At 42.3% G+C, this 23,551-nt stretch overlaps 1 protein-coding gene across 5 annotated transcripts in view; it reads right to left on the bottom strand.

Moving 5' to 3' along the window:
• LCP1 (lymphocyte cytosolic protein 1) overlaps positions 1-23,551 on the bottom strand; it is a 50,910-nt gene that overhangs the window by 3,341 nt on the left and 24,018 nt on the right. For 3 of the 5 annotated variants that reach the window (XM_066571323.1, XM_066571293.1, XM_066571315.1), the window contains exons 2-15: positions 17,550-17,639; positions 15,476-15,627; positions 14,644-14,773; positions 13,567-13,699; positions 12,896-12,977; positions 10,666-10,831; positions 7,444-7,586; positions 5,756-5,782; positions 5,311-5,406; positions 4,599-4,785; positions 4,063-4,141; positions 3,748-3,862; positions 2,775-2,908; positions 1,680-1,803 (exon numbers count right to left, since the gene is read on the bottom strand). In XM_066571323.1, coding sequence (XP_066427420.1) covers positions 1,680-1,803; positions 2,775-2,908; positions 3,748-3,862; positions 4,063-4,141; positions 4,599-4,785; positions 5,311-5,406; positions 5,756-5,782; positions 7,444-7,586; positions 10,666-10,831; positions 12,896-12,977; positions 13,567-13,699; positions 14,644-14,773; positions 15,476-15,627; positions 17,550-17,616 — 1,635 coding nt within the window. In that variant the 5' untranslated portion in view covers positions 17,617-17,639. The remainder of the gene's footprint in view (positions 1-1,679; positions 1,804-2,774; positions 2,909-3,747; positions 3,863-4,062; positions 4,142-4,598; positions 4,786-5,310; positions 5,407-5,755; positions 5,783-7,443; positions 7,587-10,665; positions 10,832-12,895; positions 12,978-13,566; positions 13,700-14,643; positions 14,774-15,475; positions 15,628-17,549; positions 17,640-23,551) is intronic. The other 2 variants (XM_066571301.1, XM_066571309.1) reach the window with 2 other exon arrangements.

Raw genomic sequence — 23,551 nt, 5'->3', positions numbered from 1 at the left:
CCCTAATATCCAATCTAAACCTCCCCTGGCCATTTGCAAACTCAAGACCATTTCCTCTTGTCCTGTCACTTGTTACCTGGGAGGAGACTGAGCCCCACCTGGCTACACCCTCCTTTCAGGCAGTTGTAGAGAGTGATAAGGTCTCCCCTGAGCCTCCTTTTGTCTCATCTGCTCCTCATAGGATTTATGAGCCCTTCTCAGCTTTGTTGCCTTTCAGATATGCTCCAGCACCTCAGTGTCTTTCTTGTAGTGAGGGGCCCAGAACTGGACACAGGATTCAAGGTGTGGCTGAGTACAGGGGGACAATCCCTGCCCTGGTCCTGCTGGCCACACTATGGCTGATCCAGGCCAGGATGCCATTGGCCTTCTTGGCTACTTGGGCACACCCTGGCTCATGTTCAGCCAGTGTTGACTCCCAGGTCCTTTCTTGCTGGGAAGCTTTCCAGCCACTCTTGCCCAAGCCTGTAGTACTGCTGGGGCTGTTGTGATTCAAGTGCAGGACCCAGCACTTGGCCTCATTGAACCTCATACAACTGGCCCTGTTCCATCAATCCAGCCTGTCCAGATCCCTCTGCAGAACCTTCCTGCCTTCCAGCAGATCAACATTCCCACCCACTTTGGTGTCCTCTGCAAACTGACTGAGAATGCACTTGATCTGCTTGTCCAGACCATCAATAAGAGGTTAAATGGCCCCAAAACTGAGCCCTGGGGCACTACTGGTGACAGGCTGCCAGCTGGATGTAACTCTGCTCACCACCACTCTCTGGGCCTGGCCATCCAGTTTTTACCCAGCAAGCAGTGCAACTGTCCAAGCTATGTGCAGCCACTTTCTCCAGGAGAATGTTGTGGTAAACACTGTCAAAGACTTCACTAAAATCCAGGTAGATGACATCCACAGCCTTTCCCTCATCCAAGAAGCAGGTCACCTTGTCATAGAATACAGTGTCATTAAAGCAAAAGATGGGGTGCAGGGCTGGTGCATTTGCTTCCTGTGGGGAGATGACACTGACAGACATCTGCTGATGGGAGAGGTGAGAGGGACCAGCTGTGTGATTCCTGAACTCATTACACGAAGTTTGATGGATCTGTCCTCACCTGGTGCAAACTGCTGATTTATATCCACAGAGTGTTCCCTAGCTTGGGAAGTGTCATAGATACTGTGTGGTTAGTGGAACCGGAAGCATTCTATAAATTTCTGTGTTTGTGTGGTACCTTGCAAAATAGGGCAAGGTCCCCCTGGATGGTACTACCAGGTTATAAATGTATCGCTATTGTTCATTTTAATACTGCCATTTGTAATTGCTTTTGATTCATATCCAACTGCACAGCAGTTCTTTCTTAATTCCAGTCATCATTCCTGTCTCCATCCTTTGATTTCCCAAGCCAAACTGGAATTCAAGGTGTTTCCTGTAGGGTTCATATCATATTTCTATTACTTTTTCACAATAAAGTCCCTTGAATAAAACCAGTGTATTTAAACAAGCTTTTAAAAGCTTGAATGAATAAATAAATGAATGAAAAAATAGTCAAGCTATGCAGTGAGTTATATCATAATGTATAGTGCGTGTGTATAGGCATACACACATCTGTATACCATACACACATCTATATATCATACACACAAGCACTCTGGATAAGAGATTCCTGAGCAGAGATTTCTGAAAAAAAAAATCCTGTACCTTGAAACTGGAGATGGTTGAATCCTTCCCAGCTGCAGTGAGTGTTTCGTTGACCCAGCTGACAATGATTTCATCATTGACCTTCTCTCCACCACCAATGTCTTCAAGGATATTCAGGGTGTACCTTAGGAGGGAAGCCAGGATATTTGCTCAAAGTCTGCTGTAACCTCAGAACTGTCCTCTATCTGCACAGCTTGTCTGGGATTATCCCAATGATCTGATATTCCTTTGCCTCACACACACTCACAGTGCATATGATTTATATTATAACACAATTATTAATCTAAGTAGTTTAATTCACCCCCAATTCCTTAATCACTGTTTTGGGAATGTTAAAAGTTTTGGTTACTTAAAATTCCTGGAATTCCTCTCAATGTATCTCATTGTAAATTACTCATCCTCATAGTGCTTAAAAAATAATCACTGATTTTGGAGATAGAAGGGAATCCTTCTGCTCACATTACACTGACCTTCTGCATGAAAACAAGCCTGGAGTACTTTGCTTATATATCAGCATACACCTTGGAAAGATATCCCAAACTGATGGTAAGTAATCACCTCATCCCTATTTTAACTATCTTACTGATAAACCTCTACCTTTCTCTATAGTCTGAATTCAGTTTGTATTCAGTTCCTAACTACTGGGGCCCTTTACTTTCAATTACAGCACTGTTAAAAACAGAAACATGCACACACAGAGAATTACATTAAAATGGGGAGAGGGACTGAGTTATGCCCATTCAGGAAGCAGCTTACAAAACTTCTGCATCAATTCCTTGTTTCTGGGACACCGTCCCCATTCCCTGATACAGAGACCTTTTTAACTTCTTTTCCTCTCTTCTATGCAATAAAGATTTCTTGTTGCTATGCAGATTGTGACAATAATAATCTTCTGCATGAGCTGACTGTAATGGCCTTGCCCACAAGATATGCTCTGATCACATCCTTAACTAGGAGTGAGCAGAAGGGCACTGTGCCCTAGCACTGAAGTGCAAGCAGAGGAGTGAGAAGGCTGTAGCCTGTGGAGCCTCCTCAGTGAGAGCATCAGGAAACTACTGCAATGCAAACTGAGCACACCAAAATGCTCTGACCCACCTTCTCATCAGCTGCCAGATTAAGGCCAGCGTGAGCGTACGGTTTCCTTCGTTCAGATCTTGCCCAGCAATGCCGACAAGGGAAAATTTGGCTTGATTCTTTCCCAGTTCCACTGCATAGTTGCAGTTTTCAAGCTGTCAAAGGCAGTGTGAAAAACATAGAGGAAAAAGAAAAGAAAGAGGACAAGACACTATTACTTTAAATTCTTTGGATCACTCAGCCTAGATCTTCCTGGGCAAACAGGAACATTGGGGCTCTGTGATAAAACAGCTGATTGACTACCAGCAGGCAGATCCATCCCAAAAATACCATTCTGAACATTTAACATAGAAGAAAATGCTATACTTCATTATTAGGGCCTGAAAAGCAGATTAGCCTGGAAAATAAAAGTGTAAGGCTGATGGGTAGCTCCAGCATCATGGCATTGCACTGAGACAAAGGATTAGTGTCCCAGCCAATATTTTAGATTGGTTGATCACTCTGGTCTAACTGGATGCAATTACTCATCCAGATAGCTGGGAGAAAGCTTTGCATTTAGCAGCAACTGTGTGATTGGTTCTTGATGCACCTGATCAAGAATGCTTATCATCACTGTCTTCATTTGATGTGGAGGGCAGTGATCCAGACAGCTGCAATTAAGCTGGTGCCATGCATCTCATGGTCCAGATGCATTACAATCAGTGCCTAAAGCAGTAGCAAAAGGGATCTGCAAATACAGTTTCTAAATACTGATACAAAAGTTGTCAAGTCTTTTTACGTAACAAATATTTTTCACCTGTCAACAGAGCGAGTGAGTCTAATGTAGATTTCTTTTTCAGAATGAAAAATTATCCACTGACTAAGCACAAAAATCATTTAAGGTGCTGTCCTTGGGACTGTAGAGCAACATAAATACCCACATTGCTGTTTGAAATTATTCAGGCATTCACTGAGGATAAGACATCACTACTGGAGATATTCTAGTTTTTTGTACCTTCTTCATGTTGCCACCCAGTTTAGGATATGGTGGTTTGTTCACCCTGTTCCAGTCTACTGGCACTTTGATCTTTTCATAGAGTTGGAAGATAACCAAGGCATCTGAAAGGTCACTGAAAACAACAAAAAAGGTACATCATTGTCCAAAGAACAGAGGAAAGAAACACAATTCAACTATTAGCAGAGGTAAACCTAGTTTCCTGGGAAACACAAAGCAGCATACATTCTTATAGGGCCCAGAAGTTTTTATATTCTTGCAAACAACTTGCTGGCTGTATTTATCATCTGAAGGAAGTGTAATACCTCATCTTACCTGTACAAGTGATTTACACGTGGATTAACACCGAGGGAGTTCATCCAGTTCCTAAATGTCCTTTCTTCCCTTGTCTCACCTAAAACAAAGACACATCAATCAAAGCCCTGCAAAACACCATACTTCAGTAATATAAGTGTTTTGAGAGGAAACCCTAACTGAATTTACAGCCCACTGTGTTGTCATCTTTTTGCAGGGGTTCCATACTGTTGTCTCCTTATCACAAAAGTTTCATACCTTCTTGGTGTTTCTCATGGGCATCTCCTCAGAGCACCAACTCCCAATTCCCTTCTCAACCAGCCACCCCACTCTTTTATAGCACTCTCCCTCTCATTGGTTACAGATGTGGCCTGTTAAAGTCAGGCCTGTTCCTAATCTTTGATAATTAGCTCAGCTGCAACTCCTTAGGGGTAAGATTACTTTCTACACTATCTTTATTTTCTTATCTTCTATCCCCCAACAGCACTGAGCCATGAACAGAAGGAGACACAAGGGAAACATCATGGTGCACCGTGAGATATTTGCATTTTCCTGACCTTCAATGTCGATGTCCTGGTTCTCTGGCTTATGCAGGGCAGGGTATTTATTGAACAGGTTGGCGATGAAGGCCAGGTTGAGCTTGGGGTTGCCGCGGACGACGTCGGTGGCGGTGACGAACTGGCGGCAGCCGAGGCGCTCGGCCTGCTGCAGCATGCACTCGGCTCGCTGCACGTCATCCTTCTCCTGCCCAGCACAAATGGGACATCAGCCTCACCCCCCCAGCTCTGCACCCAGCCCACCTGGGTCTCCTTGCAGTCATCTAGCTGCTAAAGCAGCTCCTTGATGGATTTACAGCTATTCCCATTCCCACTTTTACTAATGGCAAGTCTGTGTTTTCAAATGGGCTTTGTCCATGATTCAACCACCTCACCATATTGCTTTTACAGCCATATTCCGTATAAACGTGATGGTTTGATGAAATTCACAGATAAATGTATTTAAATACACTTGTTACATGCTAGTAGTTTATCACTGTGATTAAATGGTTGCTGAAGTTCCAGAGTTACTATCTAACAAAAATCCAAACACATAACTCTTAATTCTTCTTCTTTAATTCTTTGGAAGCTTTGATTTCTGATTTACAAGATCATGTTGCAATGCAAGAAAGAATTTGCTGGTTCTGACATCCCAGTGCAGCCCTGTGTTGGCCAGGAATGCAAGTAATGGACAGAAAATATTGGCATTTACTCCAAACTTATCTCATCTTACCCTTAATCCTGACATGTCAATAGTAATAGCTGGAATGCCTTCTTCATCTCCCTTGGGGGCAACTTGGTTCAGCAAATGGTAATAAGCTCTTGAGTCCTGTGACAGACAGAGAAATTAAAGGGAAGAAAAATTACATCTAAAGCTCAGCCCTTTGCTTACCAGTGCTCCCCTGAACAATGTGCAGGCATGCTTCATTTTTATTACATCGATCATTGGGCTACACAATTAAATTAATTAAGCTGGAAGCACTTAGCAATTCCTACTTTATGCTGTGTTTGCCAGATCTATTTCTCCCCTTCTCCAGCACAATATATATGTGCTGGAGAATGCCCAACACACGAGACAAGAACACTGTGTGTGGAACTCACAGAAAGGGCAGCAACAACAAAATGATATCAGAATTCACTTAATCTGAAGGTAAAATTAGAGGTAAGAAAATGCATACCTTTATAATGCTGTAGAAGTCAGGCTGCTGAGCATTTAATAAAAGAAAATGCAGAAGGAGAAAGCAGATGTTTAAAGTGGATTTCAAAGCAAGGCTGGAACAGTTGTGGAAGAGAAGGCATAGTTTTCAAGGACAAAAGTTAACACTGACAACAATATCAGCATTTTTCAGGCAAAAGGGCAAGAACAAGACAGGGGTTTATCATGTTGTGTCTTTAATCTTTTGTGAAATACAACGCTGCTTCCATATGTGGAAAATATTAACTCACTTCAAAAAGAGCTCAAAGAACTGAAAATAAAGCTACATTTTAATGTCTAGGGACTTGACTAACTAACCCAACTGATGCTCTTCAAAATATTAAGCAGACTACCTGAATTATTTTAAATATTTTACATCTGTATTACTATGTACTGTAACTAGGAAGTGGTTATTTACAACAGAAGTGAGGTGGGGAGACAGACTTAGTTAGAGAATGTCTGTAAACACTGAAATCTTGTAAATATGTGTCTTCTTTTCCAACTGTAAACACCAGAATTGTGATTTAGCTTTCAGTTGTAGAGAAGATTTAATCGGCTGAACCATAGTCTTTTTGGCCAGCACACAAAAAGATGGGAAAGACTCCATTCCCTTCCTTTTTCATGGATATTCTCCAGTCACCTCCACCCATTCAACCAAAAATCTGTTACAATAAAAATTGCATTATCAGATGTGACTCTCTACCCCTCCTGTTGCCTTCCCTGGTGTTTTTTTTTTTTCTGTATTTCAATTAAATGCTTGTGCTTATGTTTCAGTCCCTAGTGAAGCCTATGACCAGGTACCTCAGGAGCTGGATTTTTCCCATGCTATTCTGGGAGCAGGGAAGTCAGGTGAGGTTGGTGTGCTGGCCAGCCCCTGGCTTTCTTGTAAGCCAGCTCAGATATCCTCCCTTATACAGCCTCTACAGATCTGGAATGCTGTCTGGGACTCACACTGGGTTTTAGTGTCTGAAATTAATCAGTGGGAACCACTCAGGTTCTGCTACATCTGTCTGGGTACAACTAAAGTCCTAAAGAGAATGCTCTGCTGAAATCTGCACCCACAAGCCCAAGAGGTTCTGAGTATATGAAATAATACTGCCTAGACTACAGACACCCACCCTTGCAAGTGTCTCCCTGTCTAGCTGTAGTATTCCCAATAGTCCCAGTGAATTAAAACTCACAGAAAACTGCATTCAGGGCTATAGCAAATGTTGGGACAGAGGAGCACATAGCCTAGGTGAAGGAAAGATCAAGTGGGGGAACTGGAAATGCCCAATCATCTTTCTCTACATGTTTGAGTAAGGTCCAGGCTTTTCCAAACAAAAGCCAGGTCACGAGTAATTTAGGGAGATTTGGAAAGGAGGTGAGCAATAGAGGTAAGGAACTGAAAATACAGCGTCTAATGCCCTGTCCAGAGCCAGCAGCCATTCCTTTCCCAGGCATCTGGTGTGCAGGAGCTGGCAGTGATAATTGGGAGGTCAGGAGGAAGAGGAGGAATACTACTGAGTGAAAAGGTAAACCCCAATGAAAGCATTTTATGTACCCAGCTCCATGTGCTTGACAGAGCAGTCTCAGCTCCTTGGAGTGTTTCAGTGCACAGTCCCTGTGTGGAGGGCAGGAATTTGGGTGTAGGGCTGCTGTTTTGTTTTTGTTGGTCAGTATTTCTCATACCTTGATGTCTGAGCTGAAGTTGTTGACTTTGTTGCATCCTGCATTTTCCAGGTGATAGTTTGCCCATCTCAACAGCAGGTCCTCCGGGGACAATTTCATCAGATCCTCCAGGCTCTCTCCTTCCCTCAGAAGAGCAATCAAGGCTAAGCAGGAAAAAAAGAAAAATTATGTGAATACTTGTCAAAGAAAATGTGTAACTGTTTTCTCTCTTTCACATTTTCCTACCCTAGTTTGTAAAATGTGAGTTGCCAAAATATTGCCAAAATTCAAGCTGGGTTAGCATGACAGAAGATGTAAACAGAAAAAGGGTCTCATCAATAAAATGATTCCAAGGTTGCAATTTGTGTATCTAGTAGTGGATCATATACAAGTGGAAGACAATTTCAGTGTGGTCTAAGAACTGCCCATGAGTATAAAGGTCTTGTCAACCCTCCCTACAATGAGCAGGGACATCTTCAACTAAATCAGTTTGCTCAGAGCCTCATTTGACATGACTTTAAATGTTTTCAGGAATGGGGCATCCATCACCTCTCTGGGCAACCTCTGCCAGTGTTTCACCACCTTCATTGCAAAAAACTCCTTCCTCATATCCAGTCTAAATCTACCCTCTTTTTTTAAAACCATTACACCTTTTGCTATTGCAACAGGCCCCACTGAAAATTTTGTCATCGTCTTTCTCATAAGCCCCTTCAGGTGTTGAAGGCTGCAATAAGATCTCTCTGGAACCTTCTCTTCTACAGGCTGAACAATCTCAGCTCCCTCAGCCCACCTTCATAGGAGTGCCCCAGCACCCTGAGCCTTTCTGTGGCCTTCCTCTGGACCCACTCCAACAGGTCCAAGTCTTTCCTGTGCTGAGAAGTGCAGAGCTGGATGCAGTGATGCTGAGCACAGGGGCAAGCTTGGAATGAAAATATGAACACAGGCTTTTTGCAGCTTAGATAGAAGAAATCTCAGTGACCTTCATACTGAAACTAGATTCACTCAGGCATTCTGGAATACTTGCACATGACCTCGTGGGCTTGTGGGACAGTAGGGCTAATTCATCTGTCAATTGAGGAGATACCCTATTTACGCAGATAAATTGATATTATGTTCACAAGAGGAGGAACAGGCAGGATGGGAGGATTGACCCTGGAAACCTTGGACCATGAAAGGCTGTAGAACTGGCTTTGCAAAGAAGAACTAACATAGAAACTAATTATTAATGTGGTAAAAAAGGGAGAGTGTGTTACATTGCTCTGATTTTCTTCCAGTATCTTTTGTCAGACCTTGAAAGAATTATGGGTTGGCTACATAAAGGAAACAGTGGAGACATACCATAACTGGAGTTACACAGATAATTTGATATAGGGTGGGGGGACTAGAGGGGGATAATAGAAGCATTTGAAAATAAACAGAGGATTTTATGAAGAGAACAGTGTTGACACTGCCAGAAGGCCGGAAGAAGGATTCTTGTGGAGTTGACTGTGGATTGATTTTTGGATTAATGTTTTCTCATTTTTTTTGCATCAATTATCTTGGCACAAATACTTACAACATGCTAAAAACGTGAAGATGATAGTCAATAGGTGGCATAGTCAATACAGAGGATGATCAGGAAACCAGACAGAACGAACTAGATGACAGTAATAAAAATGGAATGCAATTTAATAGTGCCATGTTCAAAGACCTTCTCTGGGGAATTAATATGAATAACTGCTATTAGCTAAAAGCTTATATGAACGAAGGATGAGAACCTGAGTGGATTAGATGTCTTCTAAGCTACTCTGAGCCACCATTTGATACGACATGGGGAAAATCCAACATGATATTAAGTGCATCCCAGATCATTCCCATAGAGGTTGGGATGTATTACTGCCTTGATATCATGTGCTCATGAAAGTTCATTGGAAATACAGGGTCTCATGTTCAAGAAAGGGGAGTTTTACCTGAAACAGCTGCAGAAAAGGGCTATGAGGGAAAGAGAACCTGAAAAAAATCAGAATTTTCTTGGCTTGTCTAGCCTTAGATGAAGTCTTAGATGAGAAGTGAAGGAGAAAATACCAGAAAGGAAATAAACAGCAAATAAGCAGGGCAAGGCTACCTACAAAGGAATGGGAACTGGTGGCTCTGGCAATGAAAGGGACAGAAATGTGAAAGGGTTGAGGCAATGAAGGTAACACCTGCACAGAAACTGGAGGAAAGAAGCGTCACTGTTGGGTGAGGGACTGTCCAGAGGCATGGGGAACAAAGCAATGAGATGAGGTGCTGTGTGGACTGCAGGTACACCCACAGCCTTCATGATGAAGCTACTTCATGGAGAATTTTGGCATTGGTGAGATACACCTGGAATGCTGGGTCCAGTTTCTGGCTCCCCAGTGTAAAAGAGACATTAACAAACTGAAGCGAGTTTAGTGGAAGGACACAAAAATGTTTGGATGGAAGTTTGTGATATAAGGGAAGAGGATGAGAAAACTGGGTCTATTTAGCCTGAAAAGAGGTTTGAGAGGGGAGCAAGTATTGTCTTCAACCATTATAGAGGGGCCATATCTGCACTTTTCCAGTATGCCCAGGAAAAGGATGAGGAGCTGTGGACACAAGGTACCAGAAGGGAAATACCAACAAGATTCTAACTAGAAAAAAAAAAAAAATCAAAGCAAGAGTGGTTGGGCTCTGGAACAGGCTGCCCAGAAAACACAGGAAAAGGCCCTGAGCTACCTCCTCTGACATTAAGATGTTATACTTAAGGTGTTGTACTGCTGAAAGCAAGTGGCTGGATGTCTGAGTCAGATCTCCAAGGTGCACCTCCACAGGTTCCTTCCAGCCTAAATTATTCTATGATTCTATAACTATGATTTCACAAAGAAAGATGTTTGGCAATCAGGAGCAAGAAGGAGTCAAGCTTCCTGAATGCAGATTTGCTTATCCCAGATTTAGCACCAATACACCAATATACTTGGATGCAGACCACTGTTCAGAGTCTTTTCATGCTCATTGGGTCAGGATGCAGACCACCATCCTGACACAATGAGCATGAAAAGGCTCTGAACACACAACTCTGCAGAAAGCCTTGGACTTCTGAGTGCTGAAGCTTGTGAAAAGCAAGGAAAATTACACCAGTCAAGAAAAGAGACAACGAATACTTGAAGAAAAAAAATAAAATCCACGGTTTTTTTTAATAGCTTTATCCTAAAGACTCTGCAGTGATGACAGTGGGGCACTGAAAGGAAGAGCCATACATACCTTCATTCCTGCTGATCTCTATGTCAGCAAAGAGTCCAATTTTGATGACTTGCCATAAAAGACCCAGAACCAGGTAAGGTTTCCCTTCTTTTAAGTCTTCAGCTCCAATGTTAACAACATGGCACCCAATGGCTGAAGCAGAGTTCAGGGCCAGGTTCAGATTTTCCTAGGGGAAGATGAGAACTTTTGAATGATGCAGAACTTGAGAGCTGAGGCTACAGGAAGGGAGCACAGCCAAAATGAATGAAATCTGCAGGCAGCTTCACTGTAAATGCATTTAAGCACACAGAACCACGTCTTTCCTGAGGCAGTGCTCCAGGTGGGTACTCTGGGCGCTCACCAGAGGGGAATACAAGGACAGAATCACTTCCCATGACCTGTTGGCCACAGTTCTTTTGGTGCAGCCCAGGACACATGTCTGGCCACAGGGGCAGGGGAATGCAGACTCTCCTGGGGATTTACAGACAGATTCTGGGTCTCAACACAAAGACAGAAAGGACCTCATTTTGGCAGAGGTGGCAAATGTCAGATCACAAGGCACTGGAGCTCAGAGCATACAGCTACATCCACAGTGATATCCTGGCTCAATGCTGGTTACCCAGGCCAGGCTCTCCCCAGGGCTACTGCTCGAGCTCATTCTCAAGTACAGATGTAGCTTCAGCATGGGGCAAACTCTTCTCTGCTCAGTCCTGCACACGGGGAGGAGGAAAGGAGCTACAGCCCCATCAACTGGCAGATATTCCAGGCTCTCCTCTCCCTAAGCACTCGGCAAAAGCCCTGATACCTAGGATACAAGTAAGCTGCTAGCTGGCAGTGTTTGCAAAGAACACACTGTCCCAGGAATCAGTATGAATCAACCTGATGAGTTTTTAGCCTTGCAGTTCAGCCAAGGTCAGAACTGGTAATATCTGGACATTTTCTTTTTGAACTTTGGAGTATGGACTCCTGGTTTGGGAGTGTGCAGAGGAAGCTGAGGGATTCAGTGATTCACAGTGACAGGCAGAAATAAAAGTGATATTTCAGGAACATTATGTTCCTTTGCCATTTCCTCTCCATTTAAAATAAAGGGAATAAGAAAGTCTGATCCTCAGGTCTACAGTATACAAAAGGTGCTTTGTAAACAGAGGGCAAGTGAGGCAGGCAAAGAAGCCTGGAAAATATAATTTATCACACAGCTTTGCAGTTTTTCACATGAATTTCAGCACTGCTGTCATGACAGGGAGATCTGATTAGATACAAAATGCAGAGAGAGACATAGTGTAAATTCTCATAAGCTAGAAAAATTGGACCACTTCAAATTAATTGCCTATTCTCCAGCAGACAGCTGTAAAAGGGTTAAGTTAAAGTGGAAGCTATATTGATCAAATCATGTATACATGTGACAGGGATTGATCTGAGCTGCATCATTAAGTTAGGCTGCTGACCAAAATGATTAGAACTGAAAAACGAGGTATACAGCATAAAAATCCAATTTAATGGCTTCTGAGCTTACTTGAGTCTGGCTAATGTTCCATCAAATCAGAGTAGCTGAGGGCTAAACTGGGTTAGGTTCAGATGTGTTCCATATATCTAGTTATACTCTGTACCAGGTACATAGATGTTGTTCATATAAAAATATCTCTCTACATACTGCTGTGTGAGAAACACAATAAACTTTAAGTAGTGAAAATTAACACCCTTTTTGTCCATTCAAACAATCATCTATATGTACATGTGATAGAAATAAAGGAGAGATTCAGTATTCAAGGTGAAATACTGGCTTGTAAAAGGCATGCAACAGCAATGGTCTGATTCCAGGCATGTTGCACTGGTACTGCCAGAGTCACAGTTAATATTCTGGTGAGGACATCAGACTGCAACAACAGCAGTTGCGATTTCAGGTCCATTGTCATGTCTTAAAAAGAGGGATTCAGCCTTCTGAGAGATACTCCAACTGCAACTGGTCACTGTATTATCTCTGTATTATTCATTCATATGGCATCTACCACAAAAACATCTAAAGCTCTCATCTGGTGAATATTATTTGCTGTGTTTGGTCAGTCAGGTTGCTCATATGTGTGGAAAGAAATGTGAATATAATTCTTTATGTTTTTATGACATGGATCTGAGCATCTCACTGTGCCAGAAACAACTTTGCCTGACTGTGTTGGGCCGAACCAGCCTTTCCTCCAAGTGATTACACAAAAGCATCATAAGGGGAAAAGCAAAGGATTTTGTTGTGTTTAAGTACCTGTATTGTGAAGGGTGTGAGTTTCTTTTTGTTGATTGTTCTCTCATCAATGGTATCTGGCACTGAAAAGTTGATCATCTTACTGGAAATAAAATAAAAAAAAACCCCAAGAAATACATTAAGCTATGTGTGCACAAAATACAGGTTCTCTACATTGCAGGACAAATCAAAGAGCTGGAGAGTTACTTAACAAAAACAGATTATCACCCTCTGCTTCTACATATATACACAGAGGCACACACTCAATACTTAAGGAATTATTTTGGGCTACATACAGATTGTACTTAGGTGTGAGGCCAAGAATGCCACAAGGTGAAGTTGTATAAGAAATTTATTGTGTCAAAAATGTCTGAGGAAGCACTCAGTATTTTGTGCTATTTTGTGTGAAACACCAAAAGTCCTTGGGCAAAAATAAAACCAAGCAGCTCCTCAAATTTCACTTACTTCATTTAATTTTAAGTGTCTAGAGGCAAGGAAAAATTCTCATTAAGCATGAAATATGCTTTATATTTCTGAAGATAAAAGAAGCACAAAAACCCTAGTATTATCAAGGCCCTGAGTCTGCAAACGCTCCTGAGCTTAATGTAAATTCAGCAGGTTCACTTTGAACAGAAATGTGAGTTCTTGCAGACTCATGGTTCCCATTTGTGAGAAGGAAAGGTATCATTTACCAAAGCACTATGCCATCACCGACTGCCTGGAAGAGGTCATCTGTCTCTGGATTCATTGGCACCACGTGCTTGCAGTCAGGGTCCTTCTCAAGGGCTTTGTTAATCCAGTTGACAAAGGCATATTTTTCTTCCTCTGTGGACACAACATCAAATCCATCAGTTTGCTGTGCAGTGCCTCTACCACCGTTTTACTGACAAAGGCAGAACTCCTGGGAGAGCCTTTCCCACCAGTGTGACTGATCCACAAAACCCTGCATGGAAGAGGCTCTCAGGAGACCAGCAAAGGAGCGGAGGACAGCAAAGGGCTTGAGCTGGTTAATACTCCCTCAATACCCCTTCCCACTCACTGGGGTTGTGTGGGTCATGAGATCAGGCATATTATAGAGACTGGTAATGAAGTCCCTGTTGTTCAAATGCATAGTGCAGATGTTAAGCTCTGCAAGTGGTAATTTGTGCTTTCACTGTCATTAGAATGCAGTGTTGTACCACTCTGCTAAACAGAAACTCCACATAACTTCAAACAATTCTGTATTGCACATTACATCCTCTTCATGTGGAATATCTAGAAAAGCCTGGCCAGGAGTGGGCTCTGACAAAGAGCACTCAGAGGGTAATGGGCAGATGTGCCAGTAGCTCAGCAGGGCTGAAGCACAGCTATCCTGTACCAGCAGCAGCTCACATGGCTCCCAGTAGCTCAGAGGAGGTGGTAGATGGAGTCCTTGGAAGCATCCTCTGTTCCCCCTTCCCCAGAGAGAGCCAGTCCCCCACTCCTGTCCCTGCAGAAGATTGCCAAGGGTAGAACCTCCTCTCCATGGAACTGCTTCTGTGAGGGCTGTGCCCAGCAGGTAACGACAGCAACCAACTGTTGTGTGACAGTTGTGCCCTCCATGGGAAAAAGTCAGGAACTATCTGGTTGCAAGGGGAGTTTATAGAATGAGTGCCTGCTAAAATGTGCAGGGAAATGGGTTACCAGCAGTGGGGAACCTCCCTGGTGAGCAGGGCCAGCAGTGGGCAGGTGTTTGTGCTGCTGCAGCCAGGGCTCACTGGCTGCTGTCAGGGTGGGACAGCTGCACCCACCTGAGTAGGAGTGCTGTGTGCCAGCGCTGGACTGCTCCGACGTGCCACCGATGGCACAGATCCCCTCCTTCTTGTTGATCTGCTTCCGGAATGACTTGGCAACATCATCACTCTTCAAGTCTCGGAAAATCTTTCAAGCCATGAGAGAGGATTTTAGAATTTTGGAGAATTAAACCAAGCTAAAAGAGTGATCTCTTGGGCCAGGAGACACATTCTCATTGCTTCATGAATAGGGAAGGGCAGCTTTAGTATTTTCAGTGGGTTTCTGGGTATAATCTGTGTATCATCTGCTGAGGTACAAAAGGATTAAACTCAGCTTTTATGCTTTCAAATCAGGGAACAAAGATCAGCTAGGTAATAGAAATGTTACTTTGGAGCACAGCAGTTTGGGTTTGAAGAAACAGCAAGTAAAAATATACTTCTCCATCCTGAGGGAAATTCCACTATTTTAGCATTTGCCTTTGACCCAGTTCAGACCAGAAAAATAAGTTTTTTGATTAAAAAGTGCCCCTTGAAGTTTTCAGTTTTGATCTGCTAACACTTTCTGTAATCATCTAGCCAGAACATCATCTTTTTGCAGTGTATAACTGAAAAACTATATCTTGCTGCATCAACCAAACTAAACGATATGACATTTATGCAATGAGCAGCTGTATTCACATAACTTGTCCCAGTAAATTGCAGAACTTCTAGTTTGGTTATTTTCTGCTTTCAACTCTTCCAGTGAGGAGACTCATTGGATTAATGAGGTGCCCATGAGAGCCTGTGCTTGTGCCTCTGCTGTGCCTGGGGGATCACCCTGAGTTACTGAAATAAATAACACCTTACTTACTGAAATAAATTCATCAAAACTGATCCTGCCATTCCCCGTGGTTGTCAGACTCTGAATGAGCTCTCTGGCTTTGTATCCTGGGAGAGGGAGATTGGCAGCCTTCAACACCTCTGTTAAATCATTGGTATCAATGAAGCCATTCCCGCTGATATCTGCAAAGATAAAAGCAAACTTTTACATTCTACATCAGCCCAGTGCCATTTCTGCACATAAAGGCTGATGTTGTTTTATCCAAGGAAAGGTACATTATATACAAAGATTTGTTGTCTTGAAATCTGGTATTTTCAATTGCTTTGGTGTTATTCACACTCAAGAAATAATTACAATCACTTTTTAACAAAGAAAAACTCACAGTGATGAATTTATATGTTTAGACATATAAATATCTTAACAAAGCTAGGTTTAAATGGATAGAATTACTATTCCAAGGTTTACACACTGACAAATGTGATCTATAGAGGAAGCATCCCGTCCACAGAACAGCTAAAGAAAATAAAGTTGACACAATACACATATGCACTTATCCATAGATATAATTTGTGATTTTGGCCTGTTTTCTGGATCTAATTACATCAGAAGTAGGCTGGAACTGCATATGGTCATCCTCAAAATAAATATTTCTGTGTTTCTCTGTGATGGTGCTAACATGAATGCTCCTGCTGAGGTTCCTGCAAGTATTTGGTAGAGAAGATCACCAATACAGGATAGTATTTGATCAGAAGATCACCAATACAGGTTCATAGCCCTTTATTCTCCACTTAGTGAAAAACTCCACAGATAAAAAGCAAACTGAGTTTATTCTGTGGAGAGTTTCTGTTAAAACACTGTGGTTATGACACAGATATATATATATATCTATATATATAGATATATATAGTTATATGATGTATATATATACACATGCATGCATGTATATATATATATATAGTTATTTATATTTTGCTTTTCAGTATCTGTGTCTTTCTTTTTCTGCAGGCTTCTTTTCCCCATCCTGGAGGCTGAGGTGATTTCAGAGCAGCGTGAGCTGACTTCCTGCATAGGAAGTTGCAATTTGAGTCACATGCTGCAAAAAGACAGTCAGCTCTCAGCATCAGTAGCAGGATTAACAAGGATTGCAAAGAGCATCCCATCCATCTCACCATGGCATTCAACAAAAGGATCTGGACTTGGAGAGGGAAATGTCTGGGAGAGGAATGAGAGCTTCCTTCCAGCCTTTGGGGGAGCAACCAGATGTAGTGGAAGGTGTTCCTGCCATGGCTGTGGGGTGGGAACTAGATAATCTTTAAGGTCCCTTCCAAGCCAAACCATGCTAGGATTCTGTGATTTGCCTTCTCAGGGCATTGGGTGTACGGGACATTTAGAGGGACCAGATTTTTAAGATTGCCAGACTAGACTGTTGTGTGCTCAGAAATCAACCAACCACCACCTGAATCAGCACAGACAGCTGATGAGTGCATAATCCAGTGAGGCTGATAGGAGTTAAGTGAGCTGTGAGAAATTCTGTCTTTTCTCTTTTTTTTCTCTTTTCTGAGAATTTGGGTAGACAGTGATGGGTCTGTGTGACTTTAAAGAAGACAAATCAGATGAGATGTCAAAGGTTTGGAAAGAAAACACACGGTAGAAAGGGCTTGAAAGGTCATTGTGAAGGGATTACAAATTTTTTATCCATCTGCATATTTGTCCTCTCCACACTCTTCCTTTCCATAGGGAATACTCAATTTACATTAAAATAGGACCTTTTTGTCTTCCAAATAATTTGTTGTGAATAAACAATATTCTTGGGAAGACGCTTGAGAATATTTCCAACATGGTTTGCTGTACAGCTTTTGAGGTTTTTTTTTTTAATCCTGCTGGAGCCCCAACACCCCCCTGTGTAAGAGGCCAGTGCTCTGCAGTGAGATGATGTGGTTTCATCTGGGAGGCCTGCAGTGGCAGGAAAAGGGCTTTCTGTGGGTGATGTGTGATCAGTGCTGGAACAAACTCCATTTCCTCACAGCTGGTCAGTCAGACCATGAGAAAAGAGCTGGCCACAGGTTCACACTTCAGCAGTGCCTTTGCTGCTGGCTGCACTCACCAACTTTGCTGAAGGCCTCCCGCAGCTCTGCCATCTCCTCCTCGGAGAAGTGCCCTGTTGATGCCATCCTGACTTCTGTGAGGGGCAGGTCTGCAAGGAGAAGACACTTGTTTCATTTGGTGCTTTATGGGTTTGCAGCTGTGATGAAACAGAGAGAGGTTTTCACTTGGGTTTTCAAAGCTTTGGAGCAGCTCACCATAGCTGAAAACCCAGCTCCTCTCTGCATCCTGAAATCAAGTGAAGGGATAAAATCCTGTGTAGATGAAATACAATTCCATGTCCCTCCTGTTGTTTTGCCAGGCCCTGCTCAAAATTACAACAGTTTTATTTATACTAATTAACTGGAATTAAATCCTACCTCTGCTGACTTTCATTTCTCATGGAGAAAATGGACTAAATGGTGCTGGTTCTTGTTATTCCCCCTTGGAAACACATTTATCCAGTCATTTCTTCAACAGTGCTCACAGAGAAGCAGCCCTAGGTGCTTCCCAAGGCTCTGGGATGGAACCAGAACCTCAGGGGACATTTGCACCACTTACCTTTGGGTACCTAATGAGAAGGCTGCTCACCCTGACAAGGTGGAGGGATTGAGAGAAGCTCCTTCATAAGGTGCTCAGAGCACCAGGTCTGGCTTCCCAAAAGTCAGCTACTTCTCTCCCTGGATATGTGGGAGTTCAAGTATTTTCCTCCCAAGGTGCCTAAGTTAGTGCCTGAGGCTGGGTGGCTTTAGGAACATGTGGCCAGAAGGAGTTTTCCTGTCTTTCCTCTCATCAAAGATATAAAACAGGAGCAAGGATTAGACTTTCACTTTACAGGCACTTTCCTTAATAACCAGGAAGGGAAAGTTCACTTTCTTTTATGGCATCATTACGTACACTGCCAGAAGATGCACATTATCCCCATCTGCTTTTTCAGATGGGGATAATGTCCCCATCTGTCCTACTGTCCCTTGAATATATTCATGAGGAAACTATTCAGGAGACAGACTATCTATTATTCTATATTTGTGAGAATGACTATAGTGTCCTATGTCTCTTTAAGTATTAATTAACCAAACAACTATTTAAATAGAATGGAATGGAAACCTGAGTTGATCCTGGGAAAGTGGTTGCTGTAGATACAGTAATCAAATGAGAGGAAAAAAATCAGAAATATGCCATTCCCAAATTAAAATTCACAGTGCATAATTAAAAAAAAAAAAAAAGAAAAAAAAGAAAAACCAAAACCTAGATTTGCAATTTGTGTAAAAACACAGAGTTATGTACAGCCTATTTGGGCTTCAGAGTCAATGCTCTGCAGAACTCATGCATTGATTCCTTGTGTCTGTGAAAACCACTATGGACACAGCTTTGAAATAGCCCAAAAGCAACTCATGTGGTTAACTTCTTGTCTGCTGCCTCCCAGTAGCATCATGCACCCTTTTCCTGCCTAATCACTGTGGTTTTAGGATGAGGACAGCAATAAAAAAATCTGTTCATTCACTCCGACCTTGATAACTAGAGAAGTGCAGCAGAATCCACGATGCCATTGCTCTTGCAGTGGGTTCTAACCACCATACTTTCAAGGACTACCTTTCAAAAACCCCTATGATCCACTAGCAACGTGGGTTATGTGTGTTAGGGTAAAATTAGATCTATACTCTTCCCCCGGTCCGTCCTGGTATCTTTCCTGCCTCTGATTCCTCACTGCCAATCTTTTTCTGTTGCCTGCTGTGTGTTTTTACAAATTGTGGGTTAACTAAAATGCACCTGGCCACATGAAAACCTTACACTATCAGCCAGAAAGTCCATATTCCTTGGCAAGGTCATTCCTTCTAGTCCACTCACTTGATCAAGCAATATAATTCACAACACAGCTTTAAATGAAGCATGAAGACTGTTCTAGGCTTAAGAGGTAGGAAACCTTACAGGCTTTTGCCTATAAGATTACTTTTGCAAAGTAACTTTGAGAAAAAAATATCACCAACATAAAATGGCCTCTTCCAGGAAGTCATGACCTCTGATATGTAATTAAGTAATCTGTTAAACACAGAGAATCCTATTAGAAGTACATATGTTTACATATGTGGACATTTATACTAATTATAGGATGAAGGGCTTTGCTGTAATGACCCCTTTTGACTTCTTTAGGTCAGCATTACCACTGTTGTGAAGGTAACTACACCTAGCTGAGCAATCAGATTCATCTCAGGCGCACACCAAGAACAAGGACTGGTCCTCCATCACCTGCAGGGTGGCTCTCCTCAGGTGACAGAAGGATGGTCACTGCCTGCTCCAACACACAACTGAGCTTCTCCCACAGATTCGCCCTCACAGCACCTCTTGACTTCAGCCTGTCAGTTCCAGTGGGTGTTGCTAATTAATACCCCACTGTGGTTTCACAACAGTGAGATTCAGAAAGGCACCAGAATTTTCAGATTTAAAGGCTTCAGAGTTATTCCCAACAAAAAATCACTGTCACTTTTTAAATTGTTCAAGTAGGAAAAACAAAACATAAGGAAATCAAGTGAATGAAAGTCCAGAGCTTCAGCAACACACAGCAAAAAAAGGAGAAAATCCCCTTTCAAAAAGCCACCTTCCAGTATTTAAAATGCTTATTTTGCTTAAATCATTAAATGGTAATATTGAGGCACAGAGAGGTGTAAAATGCTTCTGGATAGTAGTAGAAGAGGTCAGGCCCAATATTTTTTACTGATTTAACCAGCCAAGAGCAGAGCCACATGCTTCTAGAGTTCAACCTCTTTCAGCACTTCACCATCTCCCATGCAAACTGAAAATACTTTGGGCATCCCATCAAGAGGGCATCCGACAATCCTGAGTGAATAGTCCAATCACTGATAACTCACAAGCACACAGTGCACTGCTCCACTCCAAACTGTTTGCAAAATCAGTATGAGCAGGCAAATGCAGAGAAAAAATGCAGAGGGTGATATAAGAGGAAAGGAGAATATGCGGATGAGCAATGATGATGAGCAATGTGAACAAGTTGAAAGAGCTCCTTTGGGGGGAACATTTGTTGAGGAGCCACCTGAGGAAGGAGCAAAGGGAAAACCAGCTGGTGAGAACCAGGCAATGGCTTTGAGCAAAGTGATGGATGGCCAGAAGCAAAGAGAAAAGCTGGGAGGGGGAGAGGTTTGGCAAAACAGAGGGGAGTTTGGTGTAGACTGAAGACAAACAGCTTAGCTGTCAGCACAGATGAGATATTGAAGATCAGGAGCAGCTGGGAGGAAGAATCTTGAACTTGGTATGATGGAAGATCAGTGAAAGAGCTGAAGTGTCTCAGGGAGAGTGAGGTGAAAGTCAGCACGTGCTTAGATGCTGAGGCAGTATGCTGAGATGGGGAAGACACCTCCCTGGGTCAGTGCAAGAAAGGCACTGGAACTGCCAACAAGAAATAAATGGAAGGTAATAAACATTCAGAAGGTAAATAGAAAACTCCCTGAGACAGTCTGAGATTCAGATGGCTTCAGGACATCCGGATTACAACATTGCCTGGAAGCAACACTTCTTCCTAGTTTGGCAAGCTGCATAAACCCACTATTGCAAAAGCAAAACAAAGTTGTGCAAATACACTCTTTCCTCCTCAGAAGACTGCTGAGTTACCGGTTGGTGTAAAAAAGGGAAGAGATTCTCAGCAGCTTAGGTGAGAACACAAGCAAACTGGTACCAAAAGAGCCTCTAGCAAAGCACTCCCTTCCCAGCCATCATTTCCAAACCAATATGTCACAGCCATGCCCTAAAAGCTTCCTTTTATTTGACCTTATCCTCAGAAGAACCTATGACCACACTGATGTTTTAAGAGATCTAATAACAAACTATTTTTGGACTGGAATATAAAGGAAGAACTAAAATAATCTTAAACCTGAACATAATTGCTAAATTGAAACACAGGGATATTGATGTTCTTTCATTTTCTTTTCGATTTTGAAGCCATTCTAAGAGGAGCTGCCTGGTTACGCATTGCTTGGCAAAGTGTACATCCACCATGCACTATAAATAATAAATGGCAAAGCCATTAAAACGTCAAGGTTTCCAAGACTTGTATTAAATGGTTACCTTGTTTGATACTTTTCTCCACTGCTCTGGTGTTTAAGCTTTGTTGCAAGCAAGACAATTAAAACCTTGAAGACATGAAATGGCACTTCATAGATAGACATGAAGTTGTACCTTTCCCCAAAGCAAAAAAGCACATTTCATGGGACAACATTGTCCTTCACAAACATGTTTAGTCAGGAACAACTTAACTGTGAATTTAGTTTCAAGAAAGTCAAAGACACTACTAAAATTTACTCACTTTCTACCATCAGGGCTTTGTTTTGTGTTAAGGCACTGGTACTTTGCTAATTATCTGATAACTTGTCTGGCTGTTGGAGAGGGGCATGACACATGTTCCCTGGCATATATAAATTTCCTGCTATCTTCTCCTCAAACTTGCTTATTTTTTCTGAAATTGATGAAATAAGAGGCACTGGCTGTTGCAAAACAGCTGTCAGCTGTTTCTTGGGGCAATGTGAGACTGTCCCCCTGCACACACAAAACTCTTCCTTTCACTTTGCCAGAGCTCATAGCTCTAGCTCCTTTTCTCTTTCTTTTCTCACTCACAAATTCAATTTCCAACATCCAGCTTTCTGTAAGGGCTGGGGAATACTTCCCCAGCTCTCTTCTGCAATAGACTTTCCCTCCCAGCTCACATCAAAGAGGCAGCCCCAGCAATCCTCCCCCAAGGCCCAGCCTGCCCTGGATCATGCCATCAGCAGGGAGGATTAGAGAGAATTAGAGAGAAGAGTCCTTAGAATGGTGCAGAAACTCTCGTGACAGATCTGAAGCATCTTGAAGGCCAGAAAAGTACAAGGGAAAACAAGAGTATCTCAGACATATTCAATATTTGTCCCACATTTATTGCACCTTTGGATGCCTGCCTATTCCTGGTCACTCTTCAGAATATCCCTGATAGGATATTCCTCCCCAGAAATATTTCCCTCTACCTTTCTCTCATAAGTCTACACACAAGTCCATATATCCATATGCATTTCTGTTCAAATTATTTGTCTCAGCTGATTTCCTACAGTGTGGAGGGCTGAGGAGGAGACCAGAGAAGATTTTTGAGCTAGGTTCTGATTCTTTCCTCCTGGAGACAAGTTTTTGCCATTTTCATTGTCACTAAAGGGTGACAAAAAGATAAACTATACAGTAGATCTCATGTTGAAAGAAGAATCAAGGTGACAAAACTACAGCAGTGTGGCCTAGAAGTTCCTCAATTTTCAAGTTTCATCTTGTGCTCATCAGCAAAAACCTTCAACTAAAATGCAGCAGGCAAAGCCATCTTGTTGGCAATCAGCCAAACATGTTCTTTAGCATAATCCAGAATAGCTCATCTCTCAATTAAACTTCAGTCTCAGCATATTTGCTACTCTCATGCTTTTCTCCTACATATTTATTATTAGCTGTTATTTCTCTTACAGTTCTGATCAAAATAATGTACTTACATCCCTGCACCAGCAGGGTGATCCATACTGCACCCACAGCAAAATAGGATAGCAGCTTTAATGCTGAATTAAAGCGAGCTGCCAGTGATCATTCAAAGTGATAGCTCGGGGTACCCAGCCTCCTTAGACAAACAAACAATCCCATCGATGTCCTTTATTCTTGTTTGGTGTCACAGCTTCCAGGCAGACTGAGGGGATTTTTTTTTTTTTTTTTTTTTTTGTGACAGCTTTTTTTCTGCTCATCATGTAAGATGAAAACTGGAGTTCATATGTCTCTTCCATGCTGGTGAGTAACTCAGACAGCTGCTCACCATGGCTGACAATATCAGCAAACACAAACACCTTTGGAACCACATGCCAATTGGACACACGTCTTACACAAGGACTTTGAAAATCATTTATGAAGCACAAACTGCAACATTTTCAAACACACGAGGTTCACTAAAAAAAGTTAGTTTTTCATGTTATGCATGTTGGGCTGTGACAGTTTCCCTACTGAAATAACTACAGATAAATA

The sequence above is a fragment of the Molothrus aeneus genome, chromosome 2 (genome assembly GCF_037042795.1).
Source record: "Molothrus aeneus isolate 106 chromosome 2, BPBGC_Maene_1.0, whole genome shotgun sequence".
In the NCBI taxonomy this organism is placed as follows: Eukaryota; Metazoa; Chordata; class Aves; order Passeriformes; family Icteridae; genus Molothrus; species Molothrus aeneus.
This window is presented reverse-complemented; position numbering and strand designations above follow the sequence as displayed.